This window comes from Perca flavescens, chromosome 13, assembly GCF_004354835.1.
Source record: "Perca flavescens isolate YP-PL-M2 chromosome 13, PFLA_1.0, whole genome shotgun sequence".
NCBI lineage: Eukaryota > Metazoa > Chordata > Actinopteri > Perciformes > Percidae > Perca > Perca flavescens.
The window spans coordinates 10,986,569-11,005,161 of record NC_041343.1 but is presented as its reverse complement, the minus strand read 5'-3'; the positions used below and the strand labels follow the sequence as shown (position 1 = coordinate 11,005,161).

Genomic DNA, 18,593 nt, shown 5'->3' with positions numbered 1-18,593 from the left:
GTACAGTATCTTATCCATCAGTCTTTTCGCCATGCGGTGGATATCAAAGTTTTTGAAGCACAATGCTGTTTGAAGCTCAGTAAACATATGTGAACACAGTGGTGCAGAATGAAATGAAAGTCCTCATCAAACACAAAGCTGTGCTCATCGCTCATCATTCTCACGTTCAATCTGCTTAGATGCAGTCTTTAGCTCCGGAGGGGGGGGGGGGGGTGGGGATGGGGAGGTGGGGGAAGAAAACACTCCAAATTCACTGTGTCTTCCCCAATCAGCCTTGAAAGTATGTGGCCTCTTTATGAAGGATGTTTACTTAGCACCATTTCTGTAATATGCATAATTTAACTTAAGCATACTACACTTTCTAATTGTGCATGAATAAGGCAAAACATTTTCTCAGTCATGAATTAAATAATTCAGCAGTATACCAGTCACACCAAAGGAGAAAAGAATACTGCACAAATAAATTATTAAATGTCATTACTCTCTCCTGAATTAATGCAATAGTGCATTTAGAAAAAGAAAAAAAAAGGTTTTATGGAAAGGAATATAGGGTTTACATATGAAAAAAATTAAACAAACAAGGTTAACTTTTAACTTGGCAAGATATTTTATCATTTATGAATAGTAATATGTTACAAGAACATAACAACACACACTGTACCCACAAGCACAACATCAAGGAGATGTTATACCTTTAATTGTGCTCATTTGTGTTGTGGCACATTTTTCTTATTGATTGACAAGAGAGAAGGTGATGTTGGCAACACATCACATAATTCTCCTTTCAGAGCTTCAGTGTTGAAGTTCTGCTTTCAAAGAGAAAGTACATCAGAGAACCTGACCGAGATAACCAGCACTGGAACATTTTTACCCACATTTGGTTCTGTGGCAGGTGTGGATGTTAAGACAGACTACTGTAAGATTTAACTTTGAAAGGTTTACACACATGAAGTTGACATGACACTGTACGGTAGCCCAGTCCACCAGAATTTTACATTTTTTGTCATGTGTGTGATGAGAATTAGACATTTTGTGATTGTTTTAAGCACAAATGATACTTGTAAACACTAAATGACCAAACAATACTTAAACAAGTATTTGATTAATCCAAACAACATCCATTGCATTATGTGTTACAGTATGTCCCAATTTTCCCTAATCAATTTAGAAATCAAAATCTCAATCGACCAATGGATTTTCCTCTTCCAACCACATGTTGTGCTTGTGTTGGTGCGGATGTGTGTCACTTACTGGATGCTGCATAAAATCAATGAATATATTTAAAACAGAAGTTGCTGAACTTCTACTCAAACTTAGTCCGGCTCAACAGTGCTGGGACAAAGCCTGAAATTCGGCGCATGTCCCTCCCCTTCCGCTTTCTCAGCTATCTGTTTTGCAAGGGGCACCGTCACTACATCCGGGGTTAGCGCCACCCAAGACTGTTATGATTGGTTCAAAGAAATGCAGACAATCCAGAGCATTTTTTTTTCCTACCTTAAAATAGATAAGCGGTGTAACCAGATCATACTCCAGCACAGACTCAGCCCTTTGGAGACAGGTCTGGCAATGCGAGACCAACTCAAACTGTTCAGGTGTGTGCATGTACATCTGTCATTTGTTTTTACATTTCCAATTATTTCTCCCATTGCATGAGATTGTTTTGCAATTGTAATCATGTGCACATGGTTATTAGTATACTGAAATGTGTGCAGATGAATTTGCCTTGAATTTCACAATATGCAGATGTTTATAAAACTCAAGAGAGTACTTAGACCACATACAATTGTAATGATGGTTTTCAGCTAATTTCACAATTTATTGTTCCTGCAGGTTTGCGCACAATTATATGTTTTGAAAATGCAAACGTTCCATTAGATGTGTGGAAAGTCATTTCAGCTGAGTGTTGCATTTATTGAACAACTTGTTTTATTATTACTTTGCAGAGCTGAGTGCAGCAGCTACCATTGGTCAGTGTATCAAACAGGCGAAGCTGCATGAGGTGGCTGCCCTGAAAACAACTGCTACTGTGAACTAATAGGATTCATGAGTTATGATAGCAACAGATATTTACACTAGTGGATGTTATGTTTAACTGTAAACTTATGGTAGATTGTGCATAAAATATAGATCTCATTCTGGGTGATGACCTTGTTTCTAACGGAAAGGTATTTTGATACAATGTTGATCTGTGCTTGAGAACTGAACAATATGAAAAAAAGCTCTCTGGCAGGTTTTTGATTGACTAAATAAACCTATGGGACAAATTTTTTTTCAATTTGACTCTATACTGAAGTAAAATACATTAACTTCAAAACTTGGCAACAAATTTAATTATATATTATATATTTATTATATATATAATTATTATGTATTATTATATATATATATATATATATATATATATATATATATATATATATATAATTATGTATTATATATTTATTATATATATAATTATTATGTATTATATATTTATTATATATATAATTTATGATATAGAGTAATTTTGTATTTAATTACTTGTAAAAATCTAAATCTCATTTTCTCCATTTTCAGTTCTTTCATAAGAAATGTAAGCTTTCATTTGTAGCCAAATAGGCCAACATTTGAGCAAAAAAAGAAACAAGCAGAAAAAAACTCACCCGGTCTTTTCTCGTTTCGACTTTTTCGACCCCCGCATAGTCGTACTTTGGAGATCAGGACCAGGATCTGTTTCTGGCACAAGGACTTGTTGCTCTTAGGACAGGGCTTGCGCTTGTTGGCTACCGGTCGGTTGCCTTGTTCTTCCTTGACCGCCCGTTTCTGTCTAATGAGAGAGCTGGCGAGAGCTGCCATCTTCCCCCCCTCTCACCTTTGGGAGGGGGGTGTCTTCCTTCCCAGTACCCCCTTTTCTGGTTTGTCTTTTGCTTTCCTCAAAAAAACTAGAGTAGGACAGACGGTTAAGAGAAGCCCCCACAGGGGAGATCAGGCGTCTAAGTGGGTTAACAGGGAAGAGTTTAGTTTGAGGGTTCCCTTGGAGAGGAAAGAACTGGAAGAGATGCAAGTTCACCTGCAGTCCAATGTAAAGCCTCCACTGATGAAAAATTCAAATCTGACACTAAAAGAGCACATGGAAAAAGTGCCACAGTCACATTTTCGGTTTAAGCTATAACAGAAAGACCAAGGTTAGAGTGAATGACTTTTAAAAAGGTGAAGATGGAGACATATTTCTACCCCTCTTCCCCACTCATCTTTCACATTAAAATGCGCCTCAACAGCCAAATTCAAAATATTATGTTGCAAAATAACTAACCTACTTTGACTAGACAACACCAGAGAGAAGAAGCTCAAATTATTTTACATATAAAAACACTTTTACTGAAGAAAAGTGAAATCATTTTATATGCTAGGAATCTCTTAAAAGCACGGAAAAAATCAAACTGTTTGTCACCATATGTGCAGTCCACGCAAGTCCAACTTTGCCTCCCATTTAAATGAGGCAGCATGGAATAATGAGCTGAGAGTCCAAGCGGTAATCCAGCCGACTTAAATCCAGAGGTAGAACAGCAGGCGGGACATTGACGCTCTTTGTAGGAATGAAGCCAGGAACAGAGCAGAGACATGGACACAGACAGACAGACATTCCTCTTCTGCCTCCGATGGCACGCTCCTTTCCCACAGTCCTCACCGAAACCCCCCCTCCCTCCTCCTCCCCTCCTCCTCCTCCCATCCAAAGTCAGCGAGTGGTTGTGAGAGTATGTGTGCGTGAATTCCAGCAGCCACCATCAGTAGAGGTGACATTCATGAGAGAGAGAGAGAGAGAGAGAGAGAGAAAGAGAGAGAGAGAGAGAGAGAGAGTGAGAGAGTGAGCAAAAGAAGAGCGAGGGAGACAGGAGGGAGGGAGGGAGGGAGGGAGGGAGGTAGAGGCTGTGATGTGTGAGAATGACTGGGAGAGGGAATGGGCGCTAGATGGGCAACAGCCACTTCACAAAATCAACGCACGCAGAGGCTACAATTTTGTTATTTTACAGCAACGTCCCCCTAAAAAAAGCAGGAGGGAGAAAGAGGGAGTGCTTAAGGAGCACATTGTGACAGTTTTCTGTCTCCTCAAGAGGAACAGAATCACCATGTGTTACCTTCCTGTCTCACACACACACACACACACACACACACACACACACAGCACATCAGCATATTTTGTAGTAGAGTCTTTCCTGCTGTATAATTGTCTCGTATTCTTCATCTTCCTCCCTGACACTCGTGCTCATACGGTAGTAGCCTCCACAGTCTGTGATTTGTTTCCTTGAGCTCTATGTTGAAAAAGGAGGCAAAATATAAAGAGACTATGTTCCCTGGAACTGGCATTTAGTGTCTGACATATCTGACTGCTGGCTTACGCTAACCCTGACAGAAACATGAACTTGGACAGATTGAGTAAGACAGCTAACCCTGCCAACATACACACACACACACACACACACACACACACACACACACACACACACACACACACACACACACACACACACACACACACACACACATCATGCTTGCTCTACCTCAGCTCCCCCCACCTACAAAATACCCCTACTAAAACAACAATCACGCATATCTCCCTCATTTGTTCTTCTTGCATTTGGATGCAAGGGGTGACATAAAACATTCTAATAATTTAAGACAAAACAAACTCATCAGTAGAGAGCACACGTCATGCTGACATTCTTTTGCTTGAAATAGTGGGTTCTGGTGAATGACCAATGCCTTGCAGTCAAGCATTTCTCATCTTGTTGAGTTGCAACAAAACCAAGGTTCATGCTTATCATTTTCATTCTGCAAAACAACCTGATTTTAAGACAAACAGTATGTTTGGAGTAATGGAATACTGAGCAAATCTATTTTAACATTTACATAGATTTCGAAAATGAAATTCTGGAACTATATTCAGTGTCAGGCACTGCGTTCTTTTGGCTTTATGTAATGTAGATGTTAGCGTAATGATCATGTATAAATTGTTCTGCAGGAAATTTGTTCACCTTCAATGTCAAAGTACAGCAATGCATACATAACTTGATAAATCAGGGCCATAATATGAAAAGCTTATTCACTGTCAAAAATATTAGGATTTTGACTACAATCTGTAGTACAACTGAATATAAAAAAAACACTATGAACATCTCCGGACGGCCCCTCAGACTTGATCCCAATAAATCAACTCCTTTGAGAGCTAATTAATCCACTTTTATTTGGCATGGCACCTCTTTTTAAAAAGCAATTGCAAGGGAAATCAGCAACGGAAGCAACTTGAAAATGCAAGGTTGATTCAAATCGTTTCTAACAATGCCGAGCAAGGTCACCGTCTGTCAGGGCTTGATTGACAGGTGACAGCGGATGTTTGGTCTCCACGGAGGGGCGAGGGCATGGCGGGGGCTGAGGAGAGGGAACCACAGATGACATAATGCAGTTTGTATTGACAAGGAAACAAAAAAGATATTTTCTCCTTTTTCCTAATGGTTTGTTTCCCCAACCATCCTCAACCACGCATTTGTTTTCTTTCTCTGCTTTGAGAATCAATCTCCTAATGGATGAATCACATTCCAAACATTGTCAAAGGTTGTTCTCCTTTTTTCACTTTCTCCAATCACAAGTACATGCCAAGTTACACCAAAAGAAAGCTAAGTGGGGATTCTTGGGATATTAGACAGACTCAAGGTTAACAAGTGTTTCCGTCATTCTAATGAAATTTCATGCCAAATTCTAAGTAGACTCATTAAGAGTCAAACCTCTTTTCTTGTCTTCCTAAGAGCTATCACCTGTATGAACTCACCCCAACTAACAACTAAACACTCATTATGTCACGACTCTATGTTGCTGCCATTAATTATTTCCAATGTATTACCATATAAATGTTAGTCTTTTGTCTTGCTCAAATATAATATACCTCAGACATAGTGTCATTGTTGAACCCTCTTTGGTAAAGTGGAGGAAAAACAATCTGCATAAATCCAAATGAAAGTAAGAAAATTAAAAAATAGCAGATATGCATTCTGTCATGTGTCCCTGTATAGATTCTCATCATCTGAATAATGCACAAAGGGGGATTACATGTAGATGCTTTTGCTAAAAACAATCCATGCTACAATCCCTGCATGTATATCAATTCACATGCAAGCCGAGGGTATTAACAGCATATCCTCTTTAAAAGTGCTTTATGTTGAAATGTTTTTCCCAGTATAAAGGTTTCCACGTGTTGGTGCATTCTGTGTTACCTAACAAATACTTTAATAATTTTTACTAGATGGAATGAATATATACCATGTGTTAGGATTTCAAAGGTCTTGTTTTTTGCTTGAGGGATAGAGTGTTTCTGTGTTACTGTACTACAGTTTTGAGGTACTCTACTCTCTTTCATTATTTCTCAGAATAGATTTGTGTATTTATCTGTGCTTTTCTCACTGGTTTAAGTTAGTTGAGCATAAGGCGATGCCACTTACTTCTGTGCACCAATCAGGATTTAGCAACATTTTATGGAAGCCCATATAGGCTAGTGACAATGCCCCCAAATTTTTGAGATACCCCTACCGGAGGTAGAACTAAACCCAACAATGTTTTTCCTCATCTCTAAGGTCTCCCATATATGAAATGGATTCTTGGCTAAAAATATTTTACTGCTAAGATTGTTAAATTAACAGATATTGTTATGCACCCCAAAACCAAAAAAGGACTAAAATGTAGCCTGTCCGTATGGGAGGTAAGGCATAGAAACTAATGCAGATCAATCACACAAGCTCTGAGAGCTTTGACACTTGGCATGTTTGTAGTCAGGAGGTTGCATCACCTACTAGAAAAGAAAGGATGTGAATATATTAATGTATGGAATAAATAGAGACCTATAAACACATACCTAAAATAGGCGAACATGCAAAAAATGAATATCTATGCAGAATGGTTTCATTTACTTTGTGGTTACTTTGCCAGGGATTATCATAGAAACACATAAGATGGCTTGTTGGAAAGGTGGGGTTGTGCTGAATCCAGCAATATCAAATATGTAAATATAGCATGACAAATCAGGGTGTTCTTTCACTCAATGTATGAGGTGTCCAAAATGAAAGAAAATGGAACACTGACATAATTTAGTCTCAAGTCCAAAGCGTATTATCAGTGGTGAGAAGAATGTTGAGAAATTCAAATATAAGATACATTTCATAATGAAACATTTTATATGGCACCTTGAACTATACAGTCCATATGGAAACAAAGATTGAAATCGAAAGATAAGACCTTACCATAGCACAAACAGGAGACCAGGAGTCAGGATTTCAGTTTGACCTTAATGATCCTTTTAATAAAACATAAAACTATAACTTAACACAATACAAATTAAATGACTGTCTTAAATCAAACGAATGGCAATCTAACAAAACAAACACTGTGAGGGGGAATGAGCCCACTCCTCACCTCACTGAATCTCAAGCTCTTCTCAGGTTGTTTTTTTCTAGCAGCAACCATTTGGAACATTAACTCCTTTTGGTAACCATTCTGGGGGTTAGGGCATCTCCAGTGGCCACTTTGGGGAGGTCAGTAAGTCATGGATACCCGACCCGAGACCGACGGGACCAGACGGTACCCAACGGGCCGGGCCGGGTTTGGACATATTTAGAAATTATGGTCGGGTTCGGGTCGGGCTCAGTCACATGTGTGGGTGTGTGTGTGTGTGTGTGTGTGTGTGTGTGTGTGTGTGGTAAGTGGGCAGAAGATAGATAGAGAAAGAGGAAGCAGACGTGTAGCTGCAACCAGAGCACAGTTGTAAACAGTGTGTGCTGTGTCCGAAATAAACCCCAGACTGAAAGCCAAGTTCAGTCATTTGCTCACCAGAAACGGGATTTTAACCCCGACGTTATTCATGTTATAACGTCGGCCCTGAAGGTAACCAGTCTCTCCTGGTTTTCTGATCACGGTCGGAAACGAAGCAATCAGGAGAGGTTAACCCATTGAACAATTTAACATCTTATTAACGTGCGCTTGTTGGCCTGTTTGCGCTGATGCGCACATCTGTTGACATTTCCGAATGCCTTCCTACAGTTGCTTAATAAAAGCTTTCCACAGAAAAGCAAAGACTACACATATCATTAGTATGAGAAAAAAATGAGATTTTAACTGCGTCAGGATCGGGTCAAGCTCAGACACAAATTTCTTAATGCCTGTCGGGCTCGGGACGGGCTCAATCACAGGCTCAATCACGGCTCTGTCGGACGCAGGACGGGCTCGGACAGAAAAATTCGGCCCGATCCGGACTCTAGTGGTCAGCCCCCCATGATGTTACAACTGCAACACACCACTGTCACTCATCAGATGCTAATCTGTACCTCAGCTCATCCAGATTAGTACAAGGCTGCCCATCCACCTTTTTCTTTTGGCCATACGGGAGGGCATACCTTCTTCCCACAGGCAAAGCCTCTTCCAAGCTACCACAGAGTCAAAATGTAGTAATTTCCTGTAACTTACAAAGATGGGTCTTCAGTCTTGTGAGGGCAGCGGCCTTCCCAATTCTGTACAAACTGCTTGTGGTGTTACAACCCGTGAGGGCGTGGCATGCAAGTAAACACTCACAAAGCACTGCTCCAAGCTTCTGAGCGATCAAAAAGATAGGGACGAATCTTTTCTTAAGGCCATGTCCAGAGTGCATAAACACTGCTGAGGATCCAAACATCCCTTTGCTTGAATAGTACAGAAGCAAATCTAGTACATCTGTATTATCACATTTTAGACGAGAATGTGAATGTGCAAGATGTATTGCATGTAACACCAGCCTTGTGTCAGCCACCTCCTGGTCACTGTAAAGATCTGTCAAGCAGTCAATGCCTGACTTGCTAAACCTCTTAACCTCCTACCACCAGCTAAGATGACAGTGTTCCCTGAAGAACTTCTCGTTGGCCCAGTACTGGCGATGTAGGAGCCTCAGAGGCTAGCTTTATGCTTCTTACTCCTCTTGATAGCTGTTTCCCTTGAAGCAACTGTCGAGATGTTCCCTCTGCATACGCATCTGACTCAGTATGTCAAAGAGTCCACCATCGCCACTGAGCTTTCTGATGCTTGCTAGGTAAGCCATCGTGATATGCATACCTCCCAGTCTCAATGTGATCTTTCTTGTAAGGGCGATGGTTTGCTCCACAAGATCTGTTGTGCTTTACTATAAATGGCATGGTTTGCTGTCACAAGAATATATGGTGCTGTCCCAGTTCTGCAGCAAGCTGTACAAGTCGTATCATAGTTGTTATAGTGTTTGATAGATTTGACCCCCAACACTTAGTCAAAGAAGAGGCACCATTCAAACCAGCAGATGAACACATATCATCACAGGACAAACAAGTGTTCCGAACCACAGAAAATACCTCAGGATCAGTTGAAACAAGGCTGCTCTATGTAGCTTTGTCAGCACATACATCACCAGTACTGGGCAAGTGACCACTTTGGGGAGTTCAGCTCCCCATGATGTTACAACTGCAACACACCACTGTCACTCATCTGCATTGTCATCAGTGAACTATTTGGACAGTCTGTGAAAGGACAAGAGCAAAACTCTGTGCAGGTCAAGCCCACTGAAATACACTGGCATTTGGTGGCATCGTTGCAGTTTCCGTCTTTACAGTAGAGGTGGGTGATGTCTCTAACTTCTTTAGGTGCTGGTGCCTTCTGGAACATCACAGGTTGAATGCACCCATCTTCTCTGAGCCTCCATCCTCTACCAACTGGGTTCCAGAGAAGAGGTTTGACCAGGTGGCTGTGACGCCACATTATGGTTTGGTACAAGGCACTTACAAGTGCTTAGAGCCTTGTTAGAGCCTTGTACCAAACAGTAGTGTGGCGTCACAGCCACCTGGTCAAACCTCTTCTCTGGAACCCAGATGAGTGACAGTGGTGTGTTGCAGTTGTAACAGCATGGGGGGCTGACCTCCCTAAAGTGGCCACTGGAGATGCCCTAACCCCCAGAATGGTTACCAAAAGAAGTTAATGTTCCAAATGGTTGCTGCTAGAAAAAAACAGCCTGAGAAGAGCTTGAGATTCAGTGAGGTGAGGAGTGGGCTCATTCCCCCTCACAGTGTTTGTTTTGTTAGATTGCCATTTGTTTGATTTAAGACAGTCATTTAATTTGTATTGTGTTAAGTTATAGTTTTATGTTTTATTAAAAGGCTCATTAAGGTCAAACTGCAATCTTAGCAGTAAAATATTTTTAGCCAAGAATCCATTTCACATGTGGGAGACCTTAGAGATGAGGAAAAACATTGTTGGGTTTAGTTCTACCTCCGGTAGGGGTATCTCAAAAACTAAAGCCCTTTTTGACCATTTGTCACTAGCCTAATAGGGGACTTAATTAAAATAATGTAATAATGTACAAGTACAACTTGGCTTGAAAATGCAATTCCACAATAGCATTATATTTTTCCACATTTGCTTGTGTTTTTGAGTAATAATTGAAATGAAAATGCAGTAATCCAACTTGCATTTTCATTTTCACATACTTGTATGGGCGTTCTATGACCATATTCAAATAAAAATGGAAAAATGGAAATTTCATTTTCAAATGTATACCCTGCTGTACAGTGGACAGTATTCAAATGTTGATTTAAAAAATGCAATATAAACAATTCAGCCTAATTTTCCATTCATGCAAGCAATATTAGCTTAGTTAACTTTAGCTAGTTGTTAGCAAGCTACTAACTGTGCCCAGACTTAGCTTGCATTCAGGGGCGTTAACTGAGCTTGCCAGTCAAGAACAGTGAGGGCATGGGGCTTGGTCGAGGCGCATCAAAGTAAATTGGCGGCTGTTACCCAATCACTGAGGAGGAAGTGATGCCCCGCCTTGATGAGAGGACTGACAGATTGAATTTTCATTTGCATGTTGACACCAAAATAGTGTGGACATGTAAATGCAATGAGTGGGGGGGGGGGCGCTGTTTCACCTTTTGCATTTTAATATTGTCCACGGAAGAGCTGATAAGTCTTTGAACATGAAATGCCAAATAGAGCTTTCATTTTCATTTTCAAATGGTTAGAAATTACATTTGCATTTTCATTTTGACCTAACAGTCACCATTTCTCACTATTATCTGTTTTCTGTTGAATTAACGCTCACGTAAACGATGGATTAACATGATAAATCAAGAACATAATTACTTGACTGATCAACAAAATGGACATAAATCAATAATGAAAATAATCATTAGTTTCAGCCCTATAAAAATGTCCCAAAATTGTTTTATTTATTCAATTTCACCATGTCACTATATGACACTGTAGGCAGTATGGTTGCTGAGTTTAGGCAGTCATGTTTATGTAAACACACACAAAGCCAGAAAGAGTTAAGCACATCAAAACAATTGGCCTAGTTCTGTCTCTTTCTCCCTCCTCTCTTTATCACTCTCTCTCTCTCCTTCAGTCCCCTCTCAGCTCATCACACTGTCCACAGATGACAGGAGGTATTCTTTGTTAATCCTCCTCCATTATGCGGCCATGTGGAATCTGAGGCCCGCTTCTTGCATACAGAAATAATATTTCCAATGTCCATGACCCATGGGTGAGTTGCTCATTAACTTTGAGCAGCACATATCATTCTCAGTTCCATTCTTTATTTAGCCCTGTTCAGATCAGTCTCTGTTAATTAGGTTTTAATCGTGAGAATGACTTGGTGTTTGAGACAGATGCAGATTCTTTTTTTGTCTGTATACAACTGCTCTGGATTTTTTACTTTCTGTGAGTCAGGCTTGTTTTTGTAATGCCAATTATGCTGGATTTTCTAAATGAATGCAGTGCTCAGTATATTTACCATTGTTTTACGTATTGTGTTGTGCAGCTGTATTGGCGAAACAAACCAGAAACCGTAATCTATTATCAGTAAATTGTTCATTTTGTATTATGTATTTTTGTCCCTATATCCAACCTACACACATCACATAGCCTAAATGTAATTTTTTTTAAAAATCAATAGTGTTTTTGAGAATCAATACACTATAATAAAACATAATATCGTGATCAATACTTTCTAACAGCCCTACTATTGAGTAAACTCTTTAGTTTCTGATATAATAGTATAGTAGTGAATGAGTACAACATTATCATTGATTTTTGGTCGTGTTTCAGACCAACATTCAATCACTTTCACCTGTTTTTGGTCTGAAGAAACTACTGTGAGAAATATCTGTTGCTAGCTGTGTCTGTCTACTGTTTGGCGTTGAGCAGATAGTGTAAAGTGGGTTTTTAGAGGTTTTTCACTAAAAACAGCTGCCTTCTGCAGCAGTGGCGGTTGTAGACCATTTCAAATGGAGGGGCCAGGCTGGGGCCACATGGGATTTTAGGGGTACCAAATATATTAAGCACAAGTGTTACATACCACAAACCCTTCATAGGTTTGGTTCTACAAAAGACTAACGATACACATTTAAACAATATCCATGAATAATATTCCCTCTTTGGGGATAAAGGTGGGGCTAAAAATTTATGAAAATATTTCCCACAGTTAGGGGGCCCAGAGTGGGGTCGAGGCTTAATATTACGGGGGCACTGGCCATCCTTGGCCCCCCCTCACCCCCCCAGAACCATTAATGTTCTGTAGCCGAAAACGACTCTAAGAGAGCGGTGAGAGTGAACCAAAACATTATTAAACATCACTACGAGTTTCCCCTTTGTCCCATTGTTTTCACATTGTCATTTGATACATAGTTATTCTGAATTTATATATTATAGCTGCTTTAAGAAATCAGGAGGCCCAACATATACAAAATGTGCTGCAAAAAGTCAGTGCAACCTTTATTCATCTATTGTTTATTTACAGCAATCACCAGAAATAGACTTCATTTTTGCATTGTAGTCTTGAATAAAAACCATTTGACCTGAAAATTATATCAAAGGTTAAAAAAGTTATTCTGTATCAGTAAACCATAAGAATGAACAAACGAAGATGAGCTCAACTCTTTCACACTCTATTTGTAAGCGGGAGGCTATCTTTTCTCATTGCCTTCATCTCCACTGTTGCCTGAGGTAAAATCTCAGCAGGTAAAACTGCAGGATTAAACTTGCCTCTCTCAGAGTAAGTAAAGATTGCTTGATGAAAGCAGATTTTGGAAGGCCGCTGTGTTAGTGCTGTTTAAAGCCCATTGTCACCCCAGCTGGTTCAACCATCAGCACCCTAACCCCTTCACTTTCTCGTGTGTGAACCCCTTCACCGCTGGCAGCTACTGCTGGGATGACTAATATACCTGCTCATGTGGAGGAAGACAAAGGGTACTTTTAAATTAATTATATTTGGCCTGGGTCTTCACAAGCATCCTAAAAACCCTTAAACTTTTTCTTACCTTTGCAATCAAAAAACTAAATTTTGTGTACAATTTTTCTCTCTCTCTGTCATGACTGTCATAGTCTCGCTTTGCCAGACCCTCCTCCAAAGTGCGCTGAAGGAAGGTCTGGCTACTCCACATAGCATTCAAGGATGGCAGGAAATCGTGCTCTGGTTTAATGGCATACCTTAAAACCAATTAGAATAGTCATGGACGGCGCTAAACTCCGCACAGAGCCTGTGCGAGAGAAAACTCAGATTGGACAGATAGTCTAGCTAGCTGTCTCAATTTACCCTGCAGAGATCTGAAGAGCAGTCAACAATAGTCCTCATGAATCCACCGAATTTAAAATTCCAACACAATGAAAGCGGAAAGAAACGGAAAATACATGTATGCGGCGGAATTTCTTGCAGCACCGGAGCAATCCCGGAAGTGGAACGCAAAGGATATATACTATGACTGTCATAATCTGGAGGAACACAATTAATGGTATACAGTACTATTATTACACTTATTACACAGCTAGCTTCTTGTTTAAAAAAACTATGAAAACTAGAATCACTTTAAATAAAATGATTATTGTTTATTTATTTATAAATGTTTTATTAAAGACAGAACAACTTCATGAAGGTTCTTTAAACTGTGCCTAGATTCAGTACCCCTCAACCTAACACCATTGTCTGGATGGAGTAAATTGTTGCATTATTTATCCTCTAAAAATAATTGTCTGTCACTCAGCATCAAGGGTTGTTTAATCGAGGCTAATGATAACCATTTTCAAAGCATTCAACTGTGTCACAAAAGAAAACTGCCTCTGAACTTCCAAACGTTTCATCTGTTTTGTATAAAGCCACAGGATGCATGTAGAAGACTACACAGTCAGACGCAACAGTACTGTTTGGCGTGATTAATGCAAGCCAGGGATGATCTTTACTGTTCAATCCTCAATCTCTTTTCCCTTTGCTACGCAATCTTCTTCCCTCATTTCTATGAAATGAATGAAAACAGAAATAGGCCTATGTCAGATTAGGATGACCTTTCATTTTATGGATTAGGAAAGCAAATGAAATGTTTGGGTTGAAATTATGACTCCTGGTTTATGGACTAATCTAGCTGGAACCGAATGTCATCGTCCCTCCAAAACTGTTCTCAGTAAACACAAACAATGCAGAAATGTGGGAATCAAACTGTGTTTACATGTGTGTGTTCAGTGTGCACAAATGTATGGTAATACTGCAGTTTCTTTTTTTATTATGATGTATTCATGCATATACGAAGAGGTTCCGCAGAGAGTCAAAGTTAAGCAGGAATGCAGAACCGAGATAGTTTTATGCCAGCAAAATGAGGTCACATAAGTGGGTTTTGAGATTGGCTGTCTATTCAATATAAATATTGATTTTGTGTTTCTGTAAGTCTCTCAAGTGTTCCGTCAGTCTTTTTGGCATTTCACTACTCGACGCGCGTTGCAGATTTTAAGAATAACTCATTCAGAATAACTCGTTGAGGATTCAGAACACATTATTGCATAATGTCTTGATGGTTTCAGACGTGATTTTTCACAGACTACTGATGACAGCTAAGCATGCAAAAATGAATGACCATGTAAAAAAAAAACAGCAATTACCATATGTCCGTGCTTCTGGTAGTTATTTACACGCAGAGTAATGTAACATTACTCCATTTTGGGGTTCGAGTCTGATGTAGAAATGCAGCTTTGATGGTGGAGGAGAGAAGTGGTGGGTAAAAGCTGGCATGTCCTTGGGGTTATCAAATGGGTACCTCCCATCACAGATGTTCTGCTGAATTAGGATCATAACACCTCTAGAAGGCTCAAAACTAACTTCTGGCACCGAAACAACCCCACCTGCTCTCTACACTGAGCTCTTTCTGTGGATTGTGACTGTTATTTTAAAAATGTCTAGAGTAGGTTATGTTACAAAGTGAGGGTAGCTTAGCTCAATTCATGCTCAGTTCCTCTTAAATGTGGGGACAGACACCTCTAGTTATTTGTACTCATTAGCCTAAGCCTAGCATTAAAAGTTTTTAAACAAAGGTTTTCATGCGTACATGACAAATCCATGACAAGATTCTGTGGCTTAGTGAGTCAGTGAAACAGAAGCGGGTGGACTGAGGAGCACAAACAAACTCCACCTCCTCACATCTAAAATCAGCCAGGAAAAGCCATTTCAAAGATGTTTTTCTCTTCATAGCTTGTATGTAAAAATATTAAACAAATAAGGATTCATCACATTTTTGTACATAACACTTTTTCTTTTGCCATGCTAGCGGTATGGTGCTATTGCTGGTAATGTAGGAATTGTTGGTCAGTCCACCACTTTGGTCCAGACTGAATATATATATATATATATATATATATATATATATATATATATATATATATAAAATCTCCATATTTAGTTTTTAGTGAAAATATTGGATGCATTGCCAACATATTTGGTGCAGTTATGCCCATACAATGTATCCTAATGAGTTTGGTGATCCCTTGACCTTTCATCCAACACCAACCATGAGGTCGATATTTATGGTTTTAAGCGAAAGATCTGAACGAGTATTGGATAGATTTCCACCTAATTTGGTACAGACATTCATGTCTGACTGGATACATTATTCTAATGTTGGTGACCCCCTTACTTTTCATGTAATGCCATCATCAGGTTCATTTTAATTTGTCCCAAACTATGGTTTATGACAAAATACCAAAACTAATGACATTACCATCAGTATGGGTACATCGTTTGTACTTATGGTTTAGTACTAAGTAGCCAATGTTAGCATACTAATACGCTAAAGTTAAACTGAAATGGATAACATTGTTGATATTATACCTGTTTAACATCAGCATGTTAGCACTACATGTTAGCATGTTGATGTTGAGTAGACACCTAGTCTTATCTGTTCTTTTCTGCTTATTTTTTCTTGAATTTGTCTAATTTCTGTTTAGCCTCGTCTGTTTTCTGAATTTTTCTTAGCCTCTTTTATAGAAGCATTGGCCCAAAAATGCAAAAGTGCTGCAAAATGCCATGCCATTTGAAAAATAATTGGAAGTATTAACTTTTCTGCAGCCAAAATAATACCACCGAAATGCAATGCAAAAAAAGATCTGCAAGCTATACGTACAGTGCCACTGGAAAACAATGCTTTTCCAGGTGATACAGCCAAAAGTGATTTCTCAGCCAGGAATTACTTTAGTGTAGCTTCATTTGCCATACCTTAGTGACTGTTCAACAAACTTTTTTTAACACATTATTATTCCACAATCTGTTGCAGTGTTATCTTTCTGGGAGGTATTATTTAGTTTCGAACCTTTATGTGCCCAGGGTAGTTTCACTCCTTTTCAGAATCATCCTGCTCACACTCGTACAGTTCAACACATTTACGCCTAGAGGCTGCCCAGTACAACCAGTGTTAATCTGCTGGCCAGTGAGCAGCCTTATTGGAGCAGCTGGGGGTTAAGGGCTTTGCACAAGGCCACCTCAGTGATTGTAATGCGGGATGAGACAAGCACTGTTTAGTCTTTTTCAGTGACACTTATTAACCTACACTCTCAGGCTAAATAAAGTAGTAGTATTTGTTCCTTTAACAAGAGTGCTGTGTCTTTAAAAGTAGCACCAGTCAGTTTGTTTACTGTATTTTGGCAACACAGTAACCACCGTAATTTAATATATATTTAGAGCTATATATTTAGAGCAGCTTTATATAAAGCATTAGTGGTGGTTTGTGAGGCTTAGCGCAATGGGCATTTTTAGTCAGATTACAGTTGGCGACATAACGTGTTTACAGTGAGACGGCACATGTATGATTATGGTACGACAGAGAGCTGTTAATAGATTAAAAGCTGAAAACTTCCATGAAACAAGCATGACCTTGATGTGGAGAGCAATAAGGGTTAGGTAATGGAAGGAAGAGATAAAAAAGCGGAAAACGGGTGTGGTTGACCTTTTAAAGACAAGATAATCATCTGGAGAATGGATGGCAACAGTTTATTAAATTAGGTTGACAGCACCACCGATCTTAGGTGTCTCAATAAACATGTTTCATTATTTGTGTTGCAGTGTTTTATGTGGGTTTATCATTTCAAATGTCAACATCAACACAACATCCAAAATATGCCATAGACAGTCGGAGAGGAATGTCCAGAGACTTGTTGGCTATTAGTGGGTCCAAGCATCAGACTCAGACAGTAGCATATATGCTATACATAATATATATTGTGAAATATCTGAAGTCAGCATTGATATGGAGAGATATTCCAATCGGACAAAAAAATGCATAACAATGTTTTTGGTGGTTATTATTGTATGTAGATATGGAATTATTTTACATGTAAATGTAATAGGAAATATATCACAATGTTCCATGACTCACAGGTGGAGCCCCGTAACTGTTGGATTTGTAAATAAACTTTTTTGCTAACAAGTTCCCCATATCAACTTAAAAGGCAATAATATATCTGTGTTGTGTTCACAACTTGTTATTGCAAGTTTAACATAATTTATCCTCGGATTCTGGGCCCATTTTGGACTAATTACATAATGCAATGTTTTGTTCCAGTCTGCAACGAAGGAGCATTTTGAATGAACTAAAGCTCTGATTCATACCTTTGACTGACTTCTACCTAGCAACGGCTTCTAAGGATGCTTATAGCCGCAATGCAAAGCTGTTGGACAAAACATGATTTCTCTGAAACTACTTGAAATAATTCAAACTAATGGGCAAAACAGAAATTGGGTCATTACATTATGCAGGAGAAGCCCATACTTCTGTTACAGGTCCAGTGTGTAGGATTTAGTGGGATATATTGGTGGAAATGGAATATTATATTAATAAGTATGTTTTCTTTCGTGTATAATCGCCTGAAAATAAGAATTTTTTAGTTTTCCGTTGCCTTAGAATGAGCCTTTTATATCTACATCTCTTCCCCAGACAAACCAAATACAGGCTTTAGATAGGACTATTGGCATTTTCGCATTTGCCACTGTAGGGTGTCCAACACGCTTTCAGTTGGTTGCAATCTGCAACTCACCGCTAGATGCCACTAAATCCTACACAATGGACCTTTAAGTGATATGGCGGATATTATTAACAGAAAAAAAAAACATTAATGCACTTCAAATTCACATATGGGTTTTTAAATACAACATTTTCAGTCCTTTGTCTTGGTTGTGAATAATTTAAAAACTAAGTTGGGGAATAACATAGATGGATTGACTGCCAACCATACATTATATTTAATGCCAAACAGTAATGCCTTTAAAGGACTGG

General features: G+C 39.1%; 2 protein-coding genes across 2 annotated transcripts in view; one reads left to right on the top strand and one right to left on the bottom strand.

Moving 5' to 3' along the window:
- LOC114567376 (fibroblast growth factor 11-like) overlaps nucleotides 1-2,835 on the bottom strand; it is a 50,476-nt gene extending 47,641 nt beyond the window's left edge. The window contains exon 1 of the mRNA XM_028596471.1: nucleotides 2,643-2,835. Coding sequence (XP_028452272.1) covers nucleotides 2,643-2,835 — 193 coding nt within the window. The remainder of the gene's footprint in view (nucleotides 1-2,642) is intronic.
- nlgn2b (neuroligin 2b) overlaps nucleotides 1-18,593 on the top strand; it is a 172,992-nt gene that overhangs the window by 59,306 nt on the left and 95,093 nt on the right. The window lies entirely within an intron of this gene.